We start from the raw sequence: 17035 nt of genomic DNA on the forward strand, positions 1-17035 counted from the left end.
CAATTTACATCCCCACCTATGGCGTATAAGGATTCCCTTTCATCCACATCCTTGACAACATTGCTTATTTGTAGACTTTTTGATGACAGTCATTCTGACAGGTGTGAGACGATATCTCTTGTGGTTTTGATTTGCACTTCTTTAATGATTAGTGCAGAGAAGGCAATGGCACCCCACTCCAGTACTCTTGCCTGGAAACTCCCATGGACGGAAGAGCCTGGTAGGCTGCAGTCCATGGGGTCGCTGAGAGTTGGACACGACTCAGTGACTTCACTTTCACTTTTCACTTTCATCCATTGGAGAAGGAAATGGCAACCCACTCCAGTGTTCCTGCCTGGAGAATCCCAGGGATGGTGGAGCCTGGTGGGCTGCCATCTATGGGGTCACACAGAGTCAGACACAACTGATGCGACTTAGCAGCAGCAATGATTAGAGAGGTTGAGCATTTTTTCATGTGCTTGTTGGCCCTCTGCATCTCCTCTTCAGAAAGTTGTCTATTCAGTTCTTCCACCCATTGTTTAGTTAGCTTGTATGGTTTTTGATGTTGAATTGTATGAGCTGCTTATATATGTCGGCTATTAAGCCTTTATCAGTCATATCACTTGCAAATATTTTTTCTTAGAAATATTTCTCCTAGGTTATCTTTTTCTTTTGTCAGTGGTTTCCTTTAATGTGCAAAAGCTTTAAAGTTTAATTAGGTCCCATTTATCTATGTTTGCTCTTATTTCCATTACTCTAGGAGTTGGACACAACTGAAGTGACTTAGCAGCAGCAGCAGATGAATCTACCTTTTTGAAATCAGGATCTGGTACACTGGTGAGTTCTGTTTCATGGAATTTCTCTTGCTCTTCTTACTGGGAGTGGTGTATGCATTTTCATTTTATTTAACTTTCTCCTAAATTCATAGAGACACAGAAACTTAGCTTTTGTGGTCTTAAAGGGCATTTTTATATGGGAGCATCACTGTGTAGACTGTGCGTGGTATCTTTGGTGAAAGGGCTGGTTTTAATATGGACACCAGCCACATCTTCCTTCAGGGTGTGCTGGCTGTTTTCCCCTTGATAGGGAGTGTGGTTGGCGTTGGAGGGTGTAAAGCCTGTGTTGGGTATGAAGTGGGATTTCCTCTCTGCTCTGTGGCTGTCACCATCCTGTCAGGGGCGGGGCCTGCTCTACAGGTGATGGGGTAGGGCCGGGCTGGTTGGGCCCAATCAGGCTCCATTCCCCCTGAGTGTGTGCCCTGCCCCAAAGGAAGTGATTGCTAAAGCAAGTTAAGCCCACACACTCACAGAGGAATGATGTGCTGCCTGTGAAGGCCTCTGCAACTCCACTGGGATGCAGCCCAAGGTCACATCCCTTCCCTGTCATGTTAGTCCCTGAGCTAGTACAACATGATGGAGTGGCTGGGGCATTCACCATTCTAGAGCTGGAGTCGGGGCTTTGTAGCTGCAGGAACTGAGGTGGCTGAGCTGCTGCCAGCGGTCTGGGCTGCCTTCGCCTCCATGCTCAGCTGCAGTGTGGAGTGGATGGAGCTGGAACACTGGGCTGGGAGGCTCACCGTGGCAAACTCTGGCAGCACTGCCCAAGCACGCGCTGACAATGACCACTACTGCCTTAACCAGATCTCATCCCAGACCTGCCTCTGTGTAGCTATACAAATCTCAGGGCCAGCTGGCCCAGGTCTCATACAAAGCTATGGTGAGGAGTGAGCGGTACTGGAGTGTTTGCCCCATTCGGATTGAGGAATGCAGCAAGGTGGCAGCTGCCAGTACAAGGCTCTCTCTGCCACGATTGGCACACACAGACTCCTTGGTACAGAGTCCGAGCTCCTACAGCCCTTCTATCTGTCTCAGCAGTTCTGCCATTAGCCAACAGGGCTTGTCTTCTCCATGCTGTTCCCCAGGCCTGGGAAACTGACTGTGGCTCGAACTGCTTGCAGCCCTAGATGAGGATCCACCAATGCAGGACTTCTCTTCCTTTCAGATTCTTCTCGGGGTGGGGGTCCTGACGCTATGCTTTTTTTCTGTCCTACCTTGTTAGGTGGAGATTTTTCTTGCAGCGTTGGCTGTATAGGAGTTCTTCAGTCAGTTTCCAACTGGTTTTCCATGAGAACTATTCTGTATGTAGATGTATTTCTGATGTCTCTGGAGGGGGAGGCGAATGCCACAGTCTCTCATTCTGCCATCTTGAGCCCTCCTTTGGAAAACACAATTTGTAATTGTCTATAAGAGCTCAAAACTTGGACAGAGACTTTAAAAACACAAGTTATCAACTTTAGTCCTGAATATAGAATTAATTTTCTTTTCTTTCCAAATAATCTGATAGTTTACATAAAACTAAGATTTTACTATTCCCCAAAGCATCACCCTTCAGGCCTTTTTATCTTCAGGTTCAAAATAATCCTTGGCACTTGAAGGACCTTGCAATGGGTGTGTGCGTTTATTTGGATCTCATAGGGCCAAACTGATAAATGTGCTTCTCTCACAGCTATCCACATTATCTGTTTACAAACAGCCTTATTTAATTTGAACTGAATTTGCAAATGTGTACCATTCCTAATCTTTCCCATCCCTTAAACATAGGTTGAACTGGTTCATTTTGTTCTTGACTCTGATCCTAAGAATGAGTACACTTTCCCCAAGAGAGAAAACAATTAGTTGATCAATGTAACAAAAACTTTCCCAATGAGTTTCCAATAAAAAAACAACACATCAAGCACCAACAGTGCCAAAATATTTACTGAGAGTTTTCAGATCTTTCAAAAATGTTACAAAAAGCAAGCAAACACAGTGAAACTAATGACAAATTAGACACTAAAAACTAACATCTGGATAAATCTACGCAGGCATGTAGGCGAAAATGGAAAATCTATAAGCATTAACTATGATTAAAGCACTGCATTACGCTTTTTTATATGTATCTCATTTGACCCCATTCAGGAAACATTATCCCAGACGTGGAAATTAAAGCAAAAAAAAAAAAAAAAAGGATTGTGTGATCCATTAATATCTTGCTAGCCTACTATCCATCAAGCTCACCCAAGGGCCATCTGACTCTCTCCAGAAATATAACTTTAATAATTCAATAAAGACCAGATTAAATATTCTATAAAGTTGGAAACTGATTTGTAGAAAATTGATAAAACGTGATGATTTTTGTTTTCTTATAGAGAAATTTACCTTCATGGTTAAAGTTATATAAAAATACCTCCAAGGTTATTTCCCTTTAGGATACTAACCAAAGTAAGGATCTTACAGTGTCATTTCATCAAGGCCTTTCCCACTGATTACTTAAGTTTCAGTTCTTCACATTTGCTCTTTTCAAACTCTGTTATTCTCATGATTAGTTAAATGGCACTTAACTAATCATCTATTCACTGAGAATTGTTTTTAATGATTTAAGAATTTGTGCTTTGACAATCCTCAAACAACCACATGAGGTAGGTAGAATATCCTCATTTTACAGAGGAAGAAACTGAGTCCCCGAGGAGGCACATTACCTGCCAGAGGTTACAAAGGTAAGTAACAGAACTGGAGTTTGAACATGAATATGCGTGAATTCTTTTTACAGACACTGCACTGGTGACTCACACGTGGACTGAAATTTGGGCTGGCACATCTCCAGAAACTCAACACATATGTCAGAATTCTAAGTATGACAGGTGAACAACCTAAACCTGCATACTTAAATAGCAATTAAAGAGATTATTTGTTTGGTTTCAAATCTGAACTTTTCAAAATTGGAAATATCAAAAGTATTTGCAGATACATTAATTACACGAAATACTATCTTCAAAGTGAAATTTCAGTGCTTTGCCGAGTCCATCAATAGTTATGGATGACACAGTAAATAACTACTGACTTTGTTATAAAAAGTCATTGACAAGTACTTAGAATACTTTCTATCTAGAGTCTCTCTTTGACATTTCATGAACATGTCCCTGAGAATTTCTTGAATAAATTTGAGCAAGTTGTCAGCCTACCCACTGTAAAGATGCTCAGTGTACTTTGTCTCCAAACTAGTAGAAAAATGTGGCATACCAGCATGTTTTTGTTCTCTTTAGGCATGAAGAGGATCTGTTGTTCCGACTGAACACACAGGTAGAGATCAAGACTGAAGAGTAACAAGCTGCTGTAAGTCTGAAAGCATCTTCGTGTACAATGTGTACCTCTAAAATCTTAAACATGTATCTTGGAAATAGCTGACCTTACATATAAGTGTTAATGTGTCACAAGGATGCTTTTCACAGCTGAGATATATACCTTGCGAATGTACCCTTTTATCCAGCTGAAGATCCATTCTCTGTGTATGCAGATTTACAAGTGTTTCTCCATAAATGAGATCCTAAAGTAAAGATTGATTGGTATCTAGGTTGCTAAAAATCTTTGCTAGTATTTTGAGAGTTTTGTCCACCAACTCATCAATTAGGCAGTGCCCTCTGGCCTGGTTGTCAGTAGAGTGCATTTCTATCCGATGGGCACTGGCTGCTGTTTGCCACAGGTTTAGGATAAGTGAGGCCATCTACTCCAGCCTAGCCCCTGACCTCAAACCCTGGAGCCAGCTGATTTCAGCTCCAGCCGAAGTGAAAAGATAACTGTGTGGTTCAAATTCATCTTGACTCACAGTTTCATTGTTTTATCCTGGCTAAAGCTGCTCACTGTGTCTGTGGTTTTCTTACATAAATTTTCAATCCAGCTAGTGCTATTATACAGTGTCTTTTCCAACCCTGACATTGGGGGTGGATTTTTAGCTCGCATGTTTTTTCCAGATGTGATAAGCTCGCCGTAGCCCTCTTGGTGAGCAAAAGCATATCCAGATCTTCGCGAGCTTGATCTCCGAGTCTGAGGCTTTCGGGTACGCAGGGGCCTTGCCTTCTTTTGAGCCTTCTGCCACTGGCGGATCTGGAGACAAAGGAGACCCAGGGTGAGATGGAGCATCCAAATGACAGACTACACAATAGTGGGCCACTTCCTGAGGTAAAAGCCTTTTACGTAAAAACAACATCAGTAATAACCAAGTGCTCAACTTCACTGCAAAATCAAGTTTTTTCACCTAAAAGCCAGGAAAACTGGATACTGGTCAGTTTTTATTTCTACCAAGAGACTATTAAGCAAACAAAAAGTGTTAAGACAAATTTCAGAATGGTCTCCATCTCATACATCCATCTTAAATGAACAGGAACATATTTTGCACAGAATGATTTTCTAACTTGCACCACCCAAACTCAGTCAGTATAACAATTTACAGTCCCATTTCCCCCAAGTAAGCCTTTCCTTTCTCTTTTAGAGGTTCTCTGGCTCCAAAAAGTCAGTGGTGATGGACTAAGAAAATTTAGAAAATGAGAGTCATAAATTTCAAACTCTTGTGACAGGTCCAAGTACCATGAGGTTTGTCATGGTTTTGAGTTCTTGTGGGTTGTCTGGTGACCTTCTGAAGAGCTCAACATTGTTTGAGTGGGTTTGTAGCATCTCATTTCCCTGTAATGCTGAGGAGAGAAAAGATCCAAGGTTTGATGCTTAGCACCTTGTTCTCTAGATGAGTTGACTGGTCGCTTAGATTCTGACTTTCATGTCAAGAGAAAGCCATCAAGCAGAAAATCATGGTGTGCATAAACACAGGAAGGAATGAGCATCATCTTCCTTCAACTCATCCATCATTGTCTGGATTTACATCAGAATGAGCTCACAGGGCCAAAGGGAAAGGGCAAACATTAGATCTAAGGGGAATGAGTGAGTCATTTCAGAAGGAATCTCTTGGCACTTTGGCCCCAGACCAGGAAGGATTTCATGATAAGGGAATTTCTACCTCAGTTCTTCTCAACATCAGCAGCCTGGTCACTCATGTCATCAGTATTTCCCCCTTCTCATGACGTGGCTACAAACGTGTGTCCCCTCTTTCTCCTGCTTCCTCTCTGGGTCCAGATCTAATGACATTGTGTTGCTTATACTCCTCTTTCCATGAAATACTGAAATATGTTCTGTTAATCCCTTGGCTTAGGTATTTCTAGAATCTATTCTTTTTTTCTTCTACCTGTACTTTTCAACCCAGCTATTATGAGCATCACCTCCCCCTTGTGTTTAATAATCTGTTACTATTAATATATTTCTACAGATATTTAGAGCCCCTTCACCTCATACCTTATTTGTCTCTCTTTTACTACTCTTTACTTTCCCAAGTCAGTAAATTTCCATCAATCTTCCCTTTGCCTTGGGAGCAAATGTCCAAAACGCTGCCAGGGGTTACATGGTTGCTCTATGTTTAGTTTCTTAAGGGACTGCCATGCTCTTCTCCATAGTGGCTGCACCAATTTACATTCCTACTAACAGTGCATGAGGGTTCCCTTTTCTCCACACCCTCTCCAGCATTTATTGTTTGTAGACTTTTTGACAATGGTCCCACTGACTGGAGCGAAATGATACTTTGTTGTAGTTTTGATTTGCATTTCCCTATACTGAGTGATGTTGAGCATATTTTCATGTGCCTTTTGGCCATCTGTATGCCTTCTTTGGAGAAATGTTTATTTAGGTCTTCTGCCCAGTTTTGGGTTTTTTTTTTTTTTGAGTCCCATGAGCTATTTGTAAATTTTGGAGACTAGCCCCTTATCAGTAGCATCATTTGCAATTCTTTTCTCCCATTCTGTGGGCTGTCTCTTCATTTTGTTTATGGTTTCCTTTGCTCTGCCAAAATTAGATCTCATTTGTTTATTTTTGTTTTATTCCCATTACTCTAGGAGACAAACCAAAAAAAGATATTGCTGCAACTTATGTCAAAGGCAAAACATTCTGCCTATGTTTTCCTCTAAGAATTGTATGATATCTGGTCTTACATTTGGGTCTTTAATCCATTTTATTTTTGTGTATGGTGTTAAAGAATGTTTTTTTTTTTTTTTAACATGTAGCTGTCCAGTTTTCCCAGCACCATTTATTGAAGAGATTGTCTTTCTTCCATTGTACATTCTTGCCTCCTTTGCTACAAATTTGACCGTAGGTATATGAGTTTACCGGTGGGCTTTCTATCCTGTTCAGTTGAGCTCTATTTTTGTTTTTGTGCCCATTATAAAGCACACTACATTGTGCTTTATAATGTTGTCTGAAGTCAGGGAGCTTGATTCCTCCAACTCCATTTTTCTTTCTGAAGACTGCTTTGGCTATTCAAGGTTGGTGTGTCTTCATAAACATTTTAAGATTTTTGTTGTTGTTGTTCTAGTTCTGTGAAAAATACCATTGGCAATTTGATAAAGATTGTATTGCATCTGTAATTGCCTTGAGTAGTAGTCATTTTGATAATATTGATCCTTTCAATCCAAGAACATGGTCTCTATTTCCATCTGAACTTGTCATCTTTGGTTTCTTTCATCAGCATCTTATAGTTTTCAGAGTACAGTTCTTTTGCCTTATTAGGTAGGCTGATTCCTAGGTATTTTGTTCTTTTTGATGTAATAGTAAATGGATTGTTTCTTTAATTTCTCTTTATTATCTTTTGTTAGGGTTGTTATTCATACACAGATTTCTGTGTATGAATTTTGTATCTTGCAACTTTACCAAATTCAGTGATGAGCTTTACTACTTCTCTGGTAGCATCTTTAGGATTTTCTGTGTATGGTATCATGTCATTCACAAGCAGTGAGAGTTGGAATGTAAATTGGTACACCCACTATGGAGAATGTATAGATATTCCTTAAACTAAAAATAGAGCTACTATATGATCTTGCAATTCCACTCCTGGGCCTATATCTACAGAAAACCATATTTGAAATGTTCACACATCCCAGTGTTCATTGTACTGCTATTTATAGTAGCTAAGACATGGAAGCAACCTAAATATCTATCAACAGATGAATGGATAGAGAAGATATGGTATATTTATACAATGAAATATTAGTCAAATTAAATAATGCCATTTGCAGCAACATGGATGGAATCTAGAGATTATCATACTAAGTGAAGTTAGAGAAAGACAAATATGATATCACTATATGAAGAATCTTTAAAAATGATGCAAATGAACTTATTTACAAACAGACTCACAGACTTAGAATATTTAACAATAGCTTTAAGTTCATTCTCTAATTATGTTGACATTGTTTAAAATGGAACTCTCTTCTTAAATTCCTTTTGAGGTTATTCATTGGTAGTTTATAAAACTAAAAAGATTTTGTGTACTAATATTTTGTATTGTAAATTTGTATATTTGATAACTAGCTGAAGTTATGCTTTAAATTTAGGTGCATGCTAAATTGTTTCAGTCATGTCCAACTCTTTGCAACCCCATGATTGCAGCCTGCCAGGCCCGTTGGTCCATGGGATTTTCCTAGGCAAGAATACTGAAGTGGGCGGCCATTTCCTTCTCCAGAGGATCTTCCCCACCCAGGGATTGCACCCGAGTCACTTACATCTCCTGCACTGGCATTGACAGGCAGGTTCTTTACCACTAGCACCACAGCTATGTCTTTATACTTATCAAAATTACTATTAGAGTGCTTTTTTAAAATTTATAATCTATTCACTGTTTTAACTGTGATGTTGTGGATTTGTGGTGTAGAGGAATATGTTAGTGGTACAAAGGGTTTTAAATGTGATGTTGACTTCCTATTCCTGTTATCTGGTGCATGAATCTATATCAATGTTTGAATTGTTTGTTGGATTGGATCATTAAGTGTGCAGTTTGCTTTATTGTGGATGCTGTAGGTGCTTCAGAAAGGGAAGTCTATGGTTGGGCGGAAGAATGGAAGGGAAGGATAGACTGGGAGTTTGGAATGGACATGTATACACTGCTATATTTAAAATAGATAACCAACAAGGACTTGTGTAGCACAGGGAATGCTTCTCAATATTCTGAAATAACCTAAATGGGAAATGAATTTGAAAAAGAATAGATGCATGTATATAACTGAATCACCTTGCTGTATACCTGAAACTACCCTGTAATCAACTATGTGCCAATATAAAAAAATACACAGCTTAACTTGTAATATCCCAGGGACAGCGGAGCCTGGTGGGCTGCCATCTGTGGGGTCGCACAGAGTCGGACACGACTGAAGCGACTTAGCAGCAGCAGCAGCACCCACACTTAGTGTAGACACTCCCAGTGCTAGTACATTCAGATGTGGGCAGTTCCAGCCACAGCAACGTGATGCTGTGCACCTACCTGTAGGTGTTTGCTGATGATAACTTCATTAGCTCTTCCCTGGGCTTCTTGTCAGGCAGAGGACATGATTCCAAGAGCAAAGAATCAACCCCTCAAGTATCCATCAGTGCTGCAACATACCTGATCACTCAGAGTTGGGAATAAATCCACCTTCAAAAACCTGAATGCCACCACAGGCATAACTGACGCCACTGTTGCTAAGAGAATAACAAGCCAGATGCACTTCTGGGTCAAGGAGTGTCGCGCATTTCCTATCATTAAAGACAAACACTGTGGTTAGAGATCGGACTGAATTATTGAATTGATTGTTTGGATTTCCTAGAGAGAACACTGGGTATTTTCCCCCAGCATACAGTATGTTCAGTGGTGATAAGAACAATGGTAAGATCACCCTTGGGAACTGCTTCATGGCTTGATCACTAGGAGACTGATAGCCAGAGACAGGCACTGTCTGATCCAGGTTCAGTCCACCTTCACCAAAGAACAGCATTCTCTCATCCAGTTTCAGGATGCCTCAACCACAAAGCAGTCATTAAAGTCACATTTACCCTTAAACAAAACTATCATACCAAATGACACAGTAGATGTTCTAGACGCAGGTACAATAAAAAATGATGGTCTTTTCCACTGGCTATGTCATAAAAAGTAAGCTCTTTCTATAACAGGATCAACCTTTTAAATCCAGGCAACAGCCTCGAGCAGACATGCTGATCTCTCTGATGTTCCCACGGATAGGAAGTCCTCAAGGTCCCAAGGTGATCAGAGATGCTTCTGGGTTTGTGAAAAGAGCATTCTCTACACTAGGAAACCACTGGTGCAGTCATTCAGTATACTAGTTCTAGAGAATAGTGAAAGTCCTTCCCAAGCCTGGAGCCAGTGTTCTTATTTTATACTCACACCTCGTATCCTGGGCTGTTTGTCTAAACAAAGCAATAGGGGTCAGTAAGGCAGACAGACAAATTATACGGAAGATGTCAACTGTACTTATATTGCCAAAATATAAGCTTCTGTTCCTTTTGTTGGTTTTCTAGGGACATGATACCTCCAATTATCCCTCCCAATCCTACAGCATTAGCACTATTTGAATGGGTTTTAGGTGTGAGGGCTTGGCTACTTATTGGAATGTCTGCATTTCCTTTGTAGGATAGACACTGCCTACTAAAGACTGCTTGATTCCAACTGCCTGGGCAGAAACGAACAACTCCATAAATTAAATGTCTCTGAGCATCTTGAAGCTCAGTACCCGCAGCCATGGCTAGAAAAAAAGCCATCACTTTAAAACCACACTCCTGTTTGCTGCTGGCTACTAAGAAAAAAAAATTTCTTAAACCCTAGTGTTGATCTAACTTTTGAAAAGTCTCATTGGAGCTCAGTAATTAATTCCTGGAATGGCATGTGCTTAGCTCGAGAGTGGTCACCACACAGACTACTTTCTCCAGTTGAAGCATTCCAGTCTCATTATGCATGTGTGAATGCTCTCTTAGGACTGGAAGTCTTCTGGTCAACACACTGAACTTTCAGATTTGGCACCAAAGAGAAAAGAAAAGGAAAAACTTAAAGGTCTCTCCCCTGCACCCAATATGCTTATTCTTATTCACAACCATGTTTCTACATGGCTGGAACCTTTTGGTGGACAAAGGATTAACAGTTTATATTAAGTAAAAGTGGTGCAATTTAAATATTTCCAGGTACACAAAGCAAGAAAAAAAATTGAATACTCTTAAATGTATATATGCATTTAAATGGAATTACAATCTCAATGGAATTAATGTAATGGAATTAATCTCAGTTAAATTACAATCTTGGAAATGTATAACCCCATAGTTGCTCTTATTTTGCTTTCTCTATGAATCAGTCTTCTAATAATTGTTTTTCTAGACTAAGTTTCCCAACTAATGGATGCAGATCTCAGCCTTACCTAATTGAGCTCAAGAAGGTTGTCACTGTGCATCTCTTTTCCACATTTCCAGGATTAACTCAGAAACATCTCTGTTACCAGCTTATTTCACACACGCTAGAGATTTTAAAACTTCTTTAAAAAGTCTATTAATAGCCCCACTGTGTAAAGCTCAGTAGCCTTTGCTGGGAATCATTTTGAAATATGGGGGGCAATGACAGTATACTCCAAAGGTAGACCAGACGTATACTCTTGGTGGACTCAGAATATCAGGGGCTCAAGGGATTTTAGCAGGTCTTTTGCTACCCACCTGCTGTTCAAATCGCTTGCAATGTCCCCAACTAGTAATCAAGTCACATTTGCTTTAATCATCATTATCCTGGTTAACATTTATTGATAAAGTACTATGTACCAAGCTGCATGCTAAGCATTTTATATGCATTATCTCACTTAACCCTCACAAATTCCCTATAAAAGTAGAAACTATTAATATCCCCAAGTTTAGAATTGAAGACATTAAGGTATAAAAAGGAAAAGAAACTTACCTAAGGTCATACATCTTATAAGTGGCAGAGAACACTGGCTGTCTGGCAACAGAGCCTATACTTTGTGCCACTTACAGCCTACTGTCCAGCAATTTTTAAAAGACTAAATTATACATTGGGCTTCCCAGGTGGCACTAGTAGTAAACAAAGTGTTAGTTGCTCAGTCTGTCCAGCTCTGTAACCCACCAGGCTCCTCTGTCCATGGAATTCTCTAGGCAAGAATACTGGAGTGGGTAGCCATTCCTTTCTCCAGGGGATCGTCCCAATCTAGGGATTGACCAGTTCTTCTGCACTGCAGGCAGATTCTTTACCATCTGAGCCACTACCCACCTGCCAATGGAGACATAAGAAATGCGGGTTTGATCCCTGGGTCAGGAATGTCCCCTGGAGGAGGCCATGGCAACCCATTTCAGTATTCTTGCCCAGAGAATCCCATAGACAGAGGAGCCTGATGGGCTAAAGTCCATAGGGTTGCAAAGAGTCAGACATGCGACCCCATGGACTGTAGCCCACCAGGCTTCTCTGTCCATGAGAGTTTCTGGGCAAGAGTCCTGGATTGGGTTGCCATTTCCTTCTCCAGGGGATCTTCCCCACCCAGGGATTGAACCTGGGTCTCCTGCATCGCAGGCAGACGCTTTGCCCTCTGAGCCACCAGGGAAGCCCACTTACACACACAAATTATACACTTCTTTTCTAAATGAAAATAAGTTCCACAGGTGAAGTGTGGCATAAATGCTGGTTATAATGTGGCATAAAAGGGAGAGCCTGGCATTTCTTTCTCTTCCCTCTATCATATACCTGAACTGCATGGCTTTCAGGCAGCTCTGATATATATGTGCTATGCCTCTTATTTGAAAAGGCACAGTCCACTGCATCTGCACTGTTAGGAAACTGTAAGCCTCCAGCTGTCTGGTTCAGTCAATCCCTAGAGACAGAATTACTGGTCATTCCTAGTCCCACCAAAATGAAGATACATTACAAAGACAAATGACATCTTATCATGAGGCCCCAGCAAATAATATGACTCACTCACCAACGAATGGAAACTGGTTTGGGAAGATGCCAAAGATTCCATCACTGTGCATTGTAAATAGAATGGAGAAGTAAGTGGCTATGCTGCCCCAGATGAAAACGTGGTTAATGACAGTCCAATAGCTGGTATCCAAGGCTATCTGTAAACAAAGTCAGATGCAAAGGGGAGACTGTTAAGGATGAAAAGAGCATCATTTTACTGAGTAATGTCTCCTCAGGACACTTTTGTGAAAAGACAATTGTACCTGTCTAGTTACCAGCCAACCACAGGCTCTACCACTTTCTGCACAACACAGGGGACTGATGTGACCTTTCCGGTAGACAACTGACCTTAGGACTTGTATCTGCCAGCCATTATATCTAACGATATTGAGTGCAAATCAGGAAATAAAATGTTAAACTTTTAAATGAGAAATAAAGCAGAGTAGCCTCTAATTTCAATGCTACTTTCCAAATGCTCTCTAAATTTGTCTATTGGGCAACATTTTAAGATCTGTACATAGATTTTTATTTGACCATTTTGACAGGTATAGTCTGTTTTATATCAATATTCTAATTCATTTTGATTACCATTTCTGTTAAATTATTCAAATAATAACTAAAATCCTTAATCCACTTTTGGCATCAGAAGTTGGGCTTCATGGTGATCTGGGAGCATGTTCACAAGCCCTTCTCCCATCCAATAACTTGTCAGGGCAGCACAGCTGAAAGAGTGATCTGACGTGGGGAAACTAAGGAAGCCACTGGTGAATATGAACACTTCAGTCCTCAGAGGCAAAAAAACATAGGTTCTGTGAAACTGGGTCATTTGCAGTGATGTGGATGTACCTAGAGTCTGCCATACATAGTGAAGTGAGTCAGAAAAACAAATACCATATATTAACTTATATATGTGGAATCTAGAAAAATGGTACTGATGAACCTACTTGCAGGACAGGGACAGAGATGCAGACAGAATGGACACGTGGATGCAGGGGGAGGAGGGGGGGGGGTGAATTCAGAGTAACATTGATATGTATTAACACTACACCGTGGATAAAATAGCTAGCTAGTGGGGACCTGCCGTATAGCACAGGGAGCTCAGTCAGCTCGGTGCTCTGATGACCTTGCAGGCTGGGAGGGAGGCTCACGAGGGGGGGAATATGTATACATAGAGCCGATTTACATTATTGTACAGCAGAAAGTAATACAACATTGTAAAGCAGTTTTATTCCAGCTTTTCTAAATAATTTTTAAAAGTAGGTTCTAGCATCCTTATTTGCATCTCAGAGGTTCCTCCAAATGGTCCAAATGAAAGTTTAGATTTCTAGCAGAGTCTCAGAAAGACCACAGATTTCCTGCCTGCCCAACGGGGCTCTACCTACACAGTAAATAGACTCTTATGTATATAGAGGCATACTTCCCCTTCCCACACGAAGTTACTGTCCTTTAAAATGATGCCCCATAAAAAGAATGTTAGCAGCCTTGATGAAACTGCAGGGATGCCAAAGGGACAGCCTTTTCTTTCCTCAAGAGGCCTGAGAACAGAGAGCCTTGCCTTCCATACCTCAGCAAAGAAAGACTTGCTGGTTTCCCTGCTCATTCCTCAAGACAGCTGACCAAAATCTCTAGCTCTAACTTTCGCCATCTGTCAGTTCATCACCATTAAAAGACACCAATAGTTTGACCTGTGTAAGTATGAGTAGGCCAAGAAAAATCACAATCAATTTAAGAGGACTTGACTTGGGGGAAAAAAAAAAGGTAGCCCCTACACTGAAAAAGACAGACAAGCACTATAACAATAATTTTAAAAAGTAATGAGAACTCTTAAGGAGAAGCAATTAGATAATAGAAAAAAAATTCTCGAAGAAAAAAGTGTTATTTCTGAATTTAAAAATTCAATAGAGAAACCAAATAATAGTTACTGATTAGAACTGAATATTCTGTAAAAACAAATGGAAACATAAAAGGGCAAAAACTCTAAGAAATGGAAACCATGTGCAAAAACGATATGAGACATGGATGGTAAATCCATAGATGTCCAGTCCATGGGCCCAACATTCAAATAATGGCATCCTAGAAAGAGAAAAAGTAGCAGTCAAAGAAATGACGAGCCCTGCTCTGTGATAGCAGCAAAGATTTTCAGATTGAGAGGGTACTCTAAATTATAGGCAAATCAATGAATGAAGTTACATTCTGGTAACATTTGTGAAATCCAAGGATAAAAAACATAGCTTCTAGACAGAAAAGATACTATTTACAAAGGAAAGAGAATCAACCTATTAGCAAGCTGTTACACTGAAACAGAGATGTAGTGGAAAATCATTTACAGAACTCCTAAAACACTCTGATTCAAGAATCTTATGCTCATCCAATATATGATTTAACTGTGAAGATAAAGATTTGAATTCAAATGTACAACATCTATGTACTCCTGCAGAAATTACTCATGCTTAGAGAGGAAAACATGTTAATGCCACTCTCAAAATGAGCTTATTCACAAAATTCCTGAAATTTACTCTGTGTACTAAAGACAGCAGTTTTTGATTGAAGCCACGATTTCATGATGGATGCCTTAGCTATGTCAGATACTTCCAATTCACTCTGTTGTTTCCTCCTCTGCTATAGAATTGAACACAGGGGACCTAGCCATGGAGGGTTCACAAAGCATCAATATGCTTTATGTAGTTGTAAAGCAGACACACAGAACTCCTCTGAGTGGAGAAATTTGGTTCGGATTTTGGATGCTATCTGACTCTGAATTTTGAACTCCCAAGATGTCAAGTGTTAGATGGCTTTGGTTTGAACTTACTGATACTCACTTAGATGGACCAAGGAATGGCAGAGATGTCATTTAAAAGCAGTATGCTTACATTTGACTCATTCAGTCTAATAAATATTGAGTCATGAAGAGAAAGTCTGGGGTTTAACGAGATCTTTTGTTGATATAAGTAGCTAAGATTTGTAAAAAGAGATTATTTATAGGATAGAAAAAGGACTTGCTGCTGTTGCTGCGTTGCTTCAGTCGTGTCCGACTCTGTGCGACCCCATAGATGGCAGCCCACCAGGCTCCCCCATCCCTGGGATTCTCCAGGCAAGAACACTGGAGTGGGTTGCCATTTCCTTCAACCAAAACCAATTCAAACTCTGTAAAAATTAAGCCCTTGATTGACACTTTCCCCCTTAAAACACACATAAAGGCAAAGAACAGAGGTCACACTGCTTGTTGTATCCACCCAGAGGTACAGATTTTAATGGATTAGAAAGCTTTTGTGAACTCTAACTCAATATCTAATAGTATTGTCCACCATTTTCATTAAAAAAGAAATAAAAACAAACTCAAGATGTCCAGTGATGATCAACGGATCATCAAAAATCATTCCTACCAGATGGGCATGTAAGTTGGTGCAGCCATTATGTAAAACAGTATGGAGGTTCCTCAGAAAACTGACAGCAAAGTTGCCATGTGATTCAGCACTCCCACTCCTGAGCATGTATCTGGACAAAAGTTTAATTCAAAAAGATACAGGTTCCCCAATGTTCACAGCAGCACCGTTTACAATCATCAAGACATGGAAGCAACCTGAGAGTTCACTGACAGATAAATGAATAAAGATGTGGCATGCACACACACACACACAGACAGCACACTGGAAGACTGCTCGGCCATGAACAGAATGAAATAATGCCATTTGCAGCAACATGGCTGGACCTAGAGATCAGCATACTAAGTGAAGCAAGTCAGAGAAAAGCAAAGATCATATGATATCACTTACGTGTGGAAAACAAATGTAACACAAATGAAGTAATTGATGAAACAGAAAGAGACTCACAGACATAGAGATCAGACTTGTGGTTGCCAAGGTGGAGGGGGTTTAGGAGAGGGATAGATTAGGATTTGGGATTATCAGATGCAAACTACAATATACAGAATAGATAAACAATAAGGTCCTACTGGAGGAGGTATAATATATTCAGTATCCTGTGATAAACCATAATGGGAAAGAATATGAAAAAGAATATATATAAAACTGAATCACTTTGCTGTATAGTAGAAATTAGTACAATATTGTAATTCAATAAAATAAATTTTTTAAAAATTATTCCTACCAGAAAAGCTTATATGAACTTGAGATTCAAATGTGCCACACACCTAACATTCAGCCTCTTGAATACAGAAATGTACTGCCAAATAAACATTATATCTCACTATAAAACTAGATGCATGAAGCAGGGCACACAAAGCCGGTGCTCTGGGACAACCTAGAGGGGTGGGGTGGGGAGGGAGGTGGGATGCAGTTCAGGATGGGGGAGACATATGTATACTTATGACTGACTCATGTTGATATATGGCAAAAACCATCACTATATTGTAAAGTCATTATCCTCTGAGTGAAATAAATTTTAAAAACCTAGAAGTTACTTTTACAGAAATCAT

The 17035-nt window shown here is 40.1% G+C and overlaps 1 protein-coding gene, 1 long non-coding RNA gene and 1 other non-coding gene across 3 annotated transcripts in view; 1 reads left to right on the plus strand and 2 right to left on the minus strand.

Moving 5' to 3' along the window:
* The first annotated feature begins 737 nt into the window (after window positions 1–737).
* The window catches only part of LOC120852973, a 29286-nt gene continuing 12988 nt past the window's right edge, over window positions 738–17035 (plus strand). The window contains exons 1-2 of the long non-coding RNA XR_005718693.1: window positions 738–816; window positions 4061–4130. This is a non-coding gene — a long non-coding RNA (uncharacterized LOC120852973). The remainder of the gene's footprint in view (window positions 817–4060; window positions 4131–17035) is intronic.
* ATP8B4 (ATPase phospholipid transporting 8B4 (putative)) overlaps window positions 2718–17035 on the minus strand; it is a 284590-nt gene continuing 270272 nt past the window's right edge. The window contains exons 26-28 of the mRNA XM_040226490.1: window positions 12620–12758; window positions 9265–9395; window positions 2718–4898 (exon numbers count right to left, since the gene is read on the minus strand). Of these exons, the coding sequence (XP_040082424.1) occupies window positions 4617–4898; window positions 9265–9395; window positions 12620–12758 (552 nt within the window). The 3' untranslated portion in view covers window positions 2718–4616. The remainder of the gene's footprint in view (window positions 4899–9264; window positions 9396–12619; window positions 12759–17035) is intronic.
* TRNAR-GCG lies at window positions 12173–12244 on the minus strand. Its single transcript has one exon. It is a non-coding gene; the product is annotated as a tRNA-Arg (tRNA).

This window comes from Oryx dammah, unplaced genomic scaffold (genome assembly GCF_014754425.2).
Source record: "Oryx dammah isolate SB20612 unplaced genomic scaffold, SCBI_Odam_1.1 HiC_scaffold_26, whole genome shotgun sequence".
Lineage (NCBI taxonomy): Eukaryota > Metazoa > Chordata > Mammalia > Artiodactyla > Bovidae > Oryx > Oryx dammah.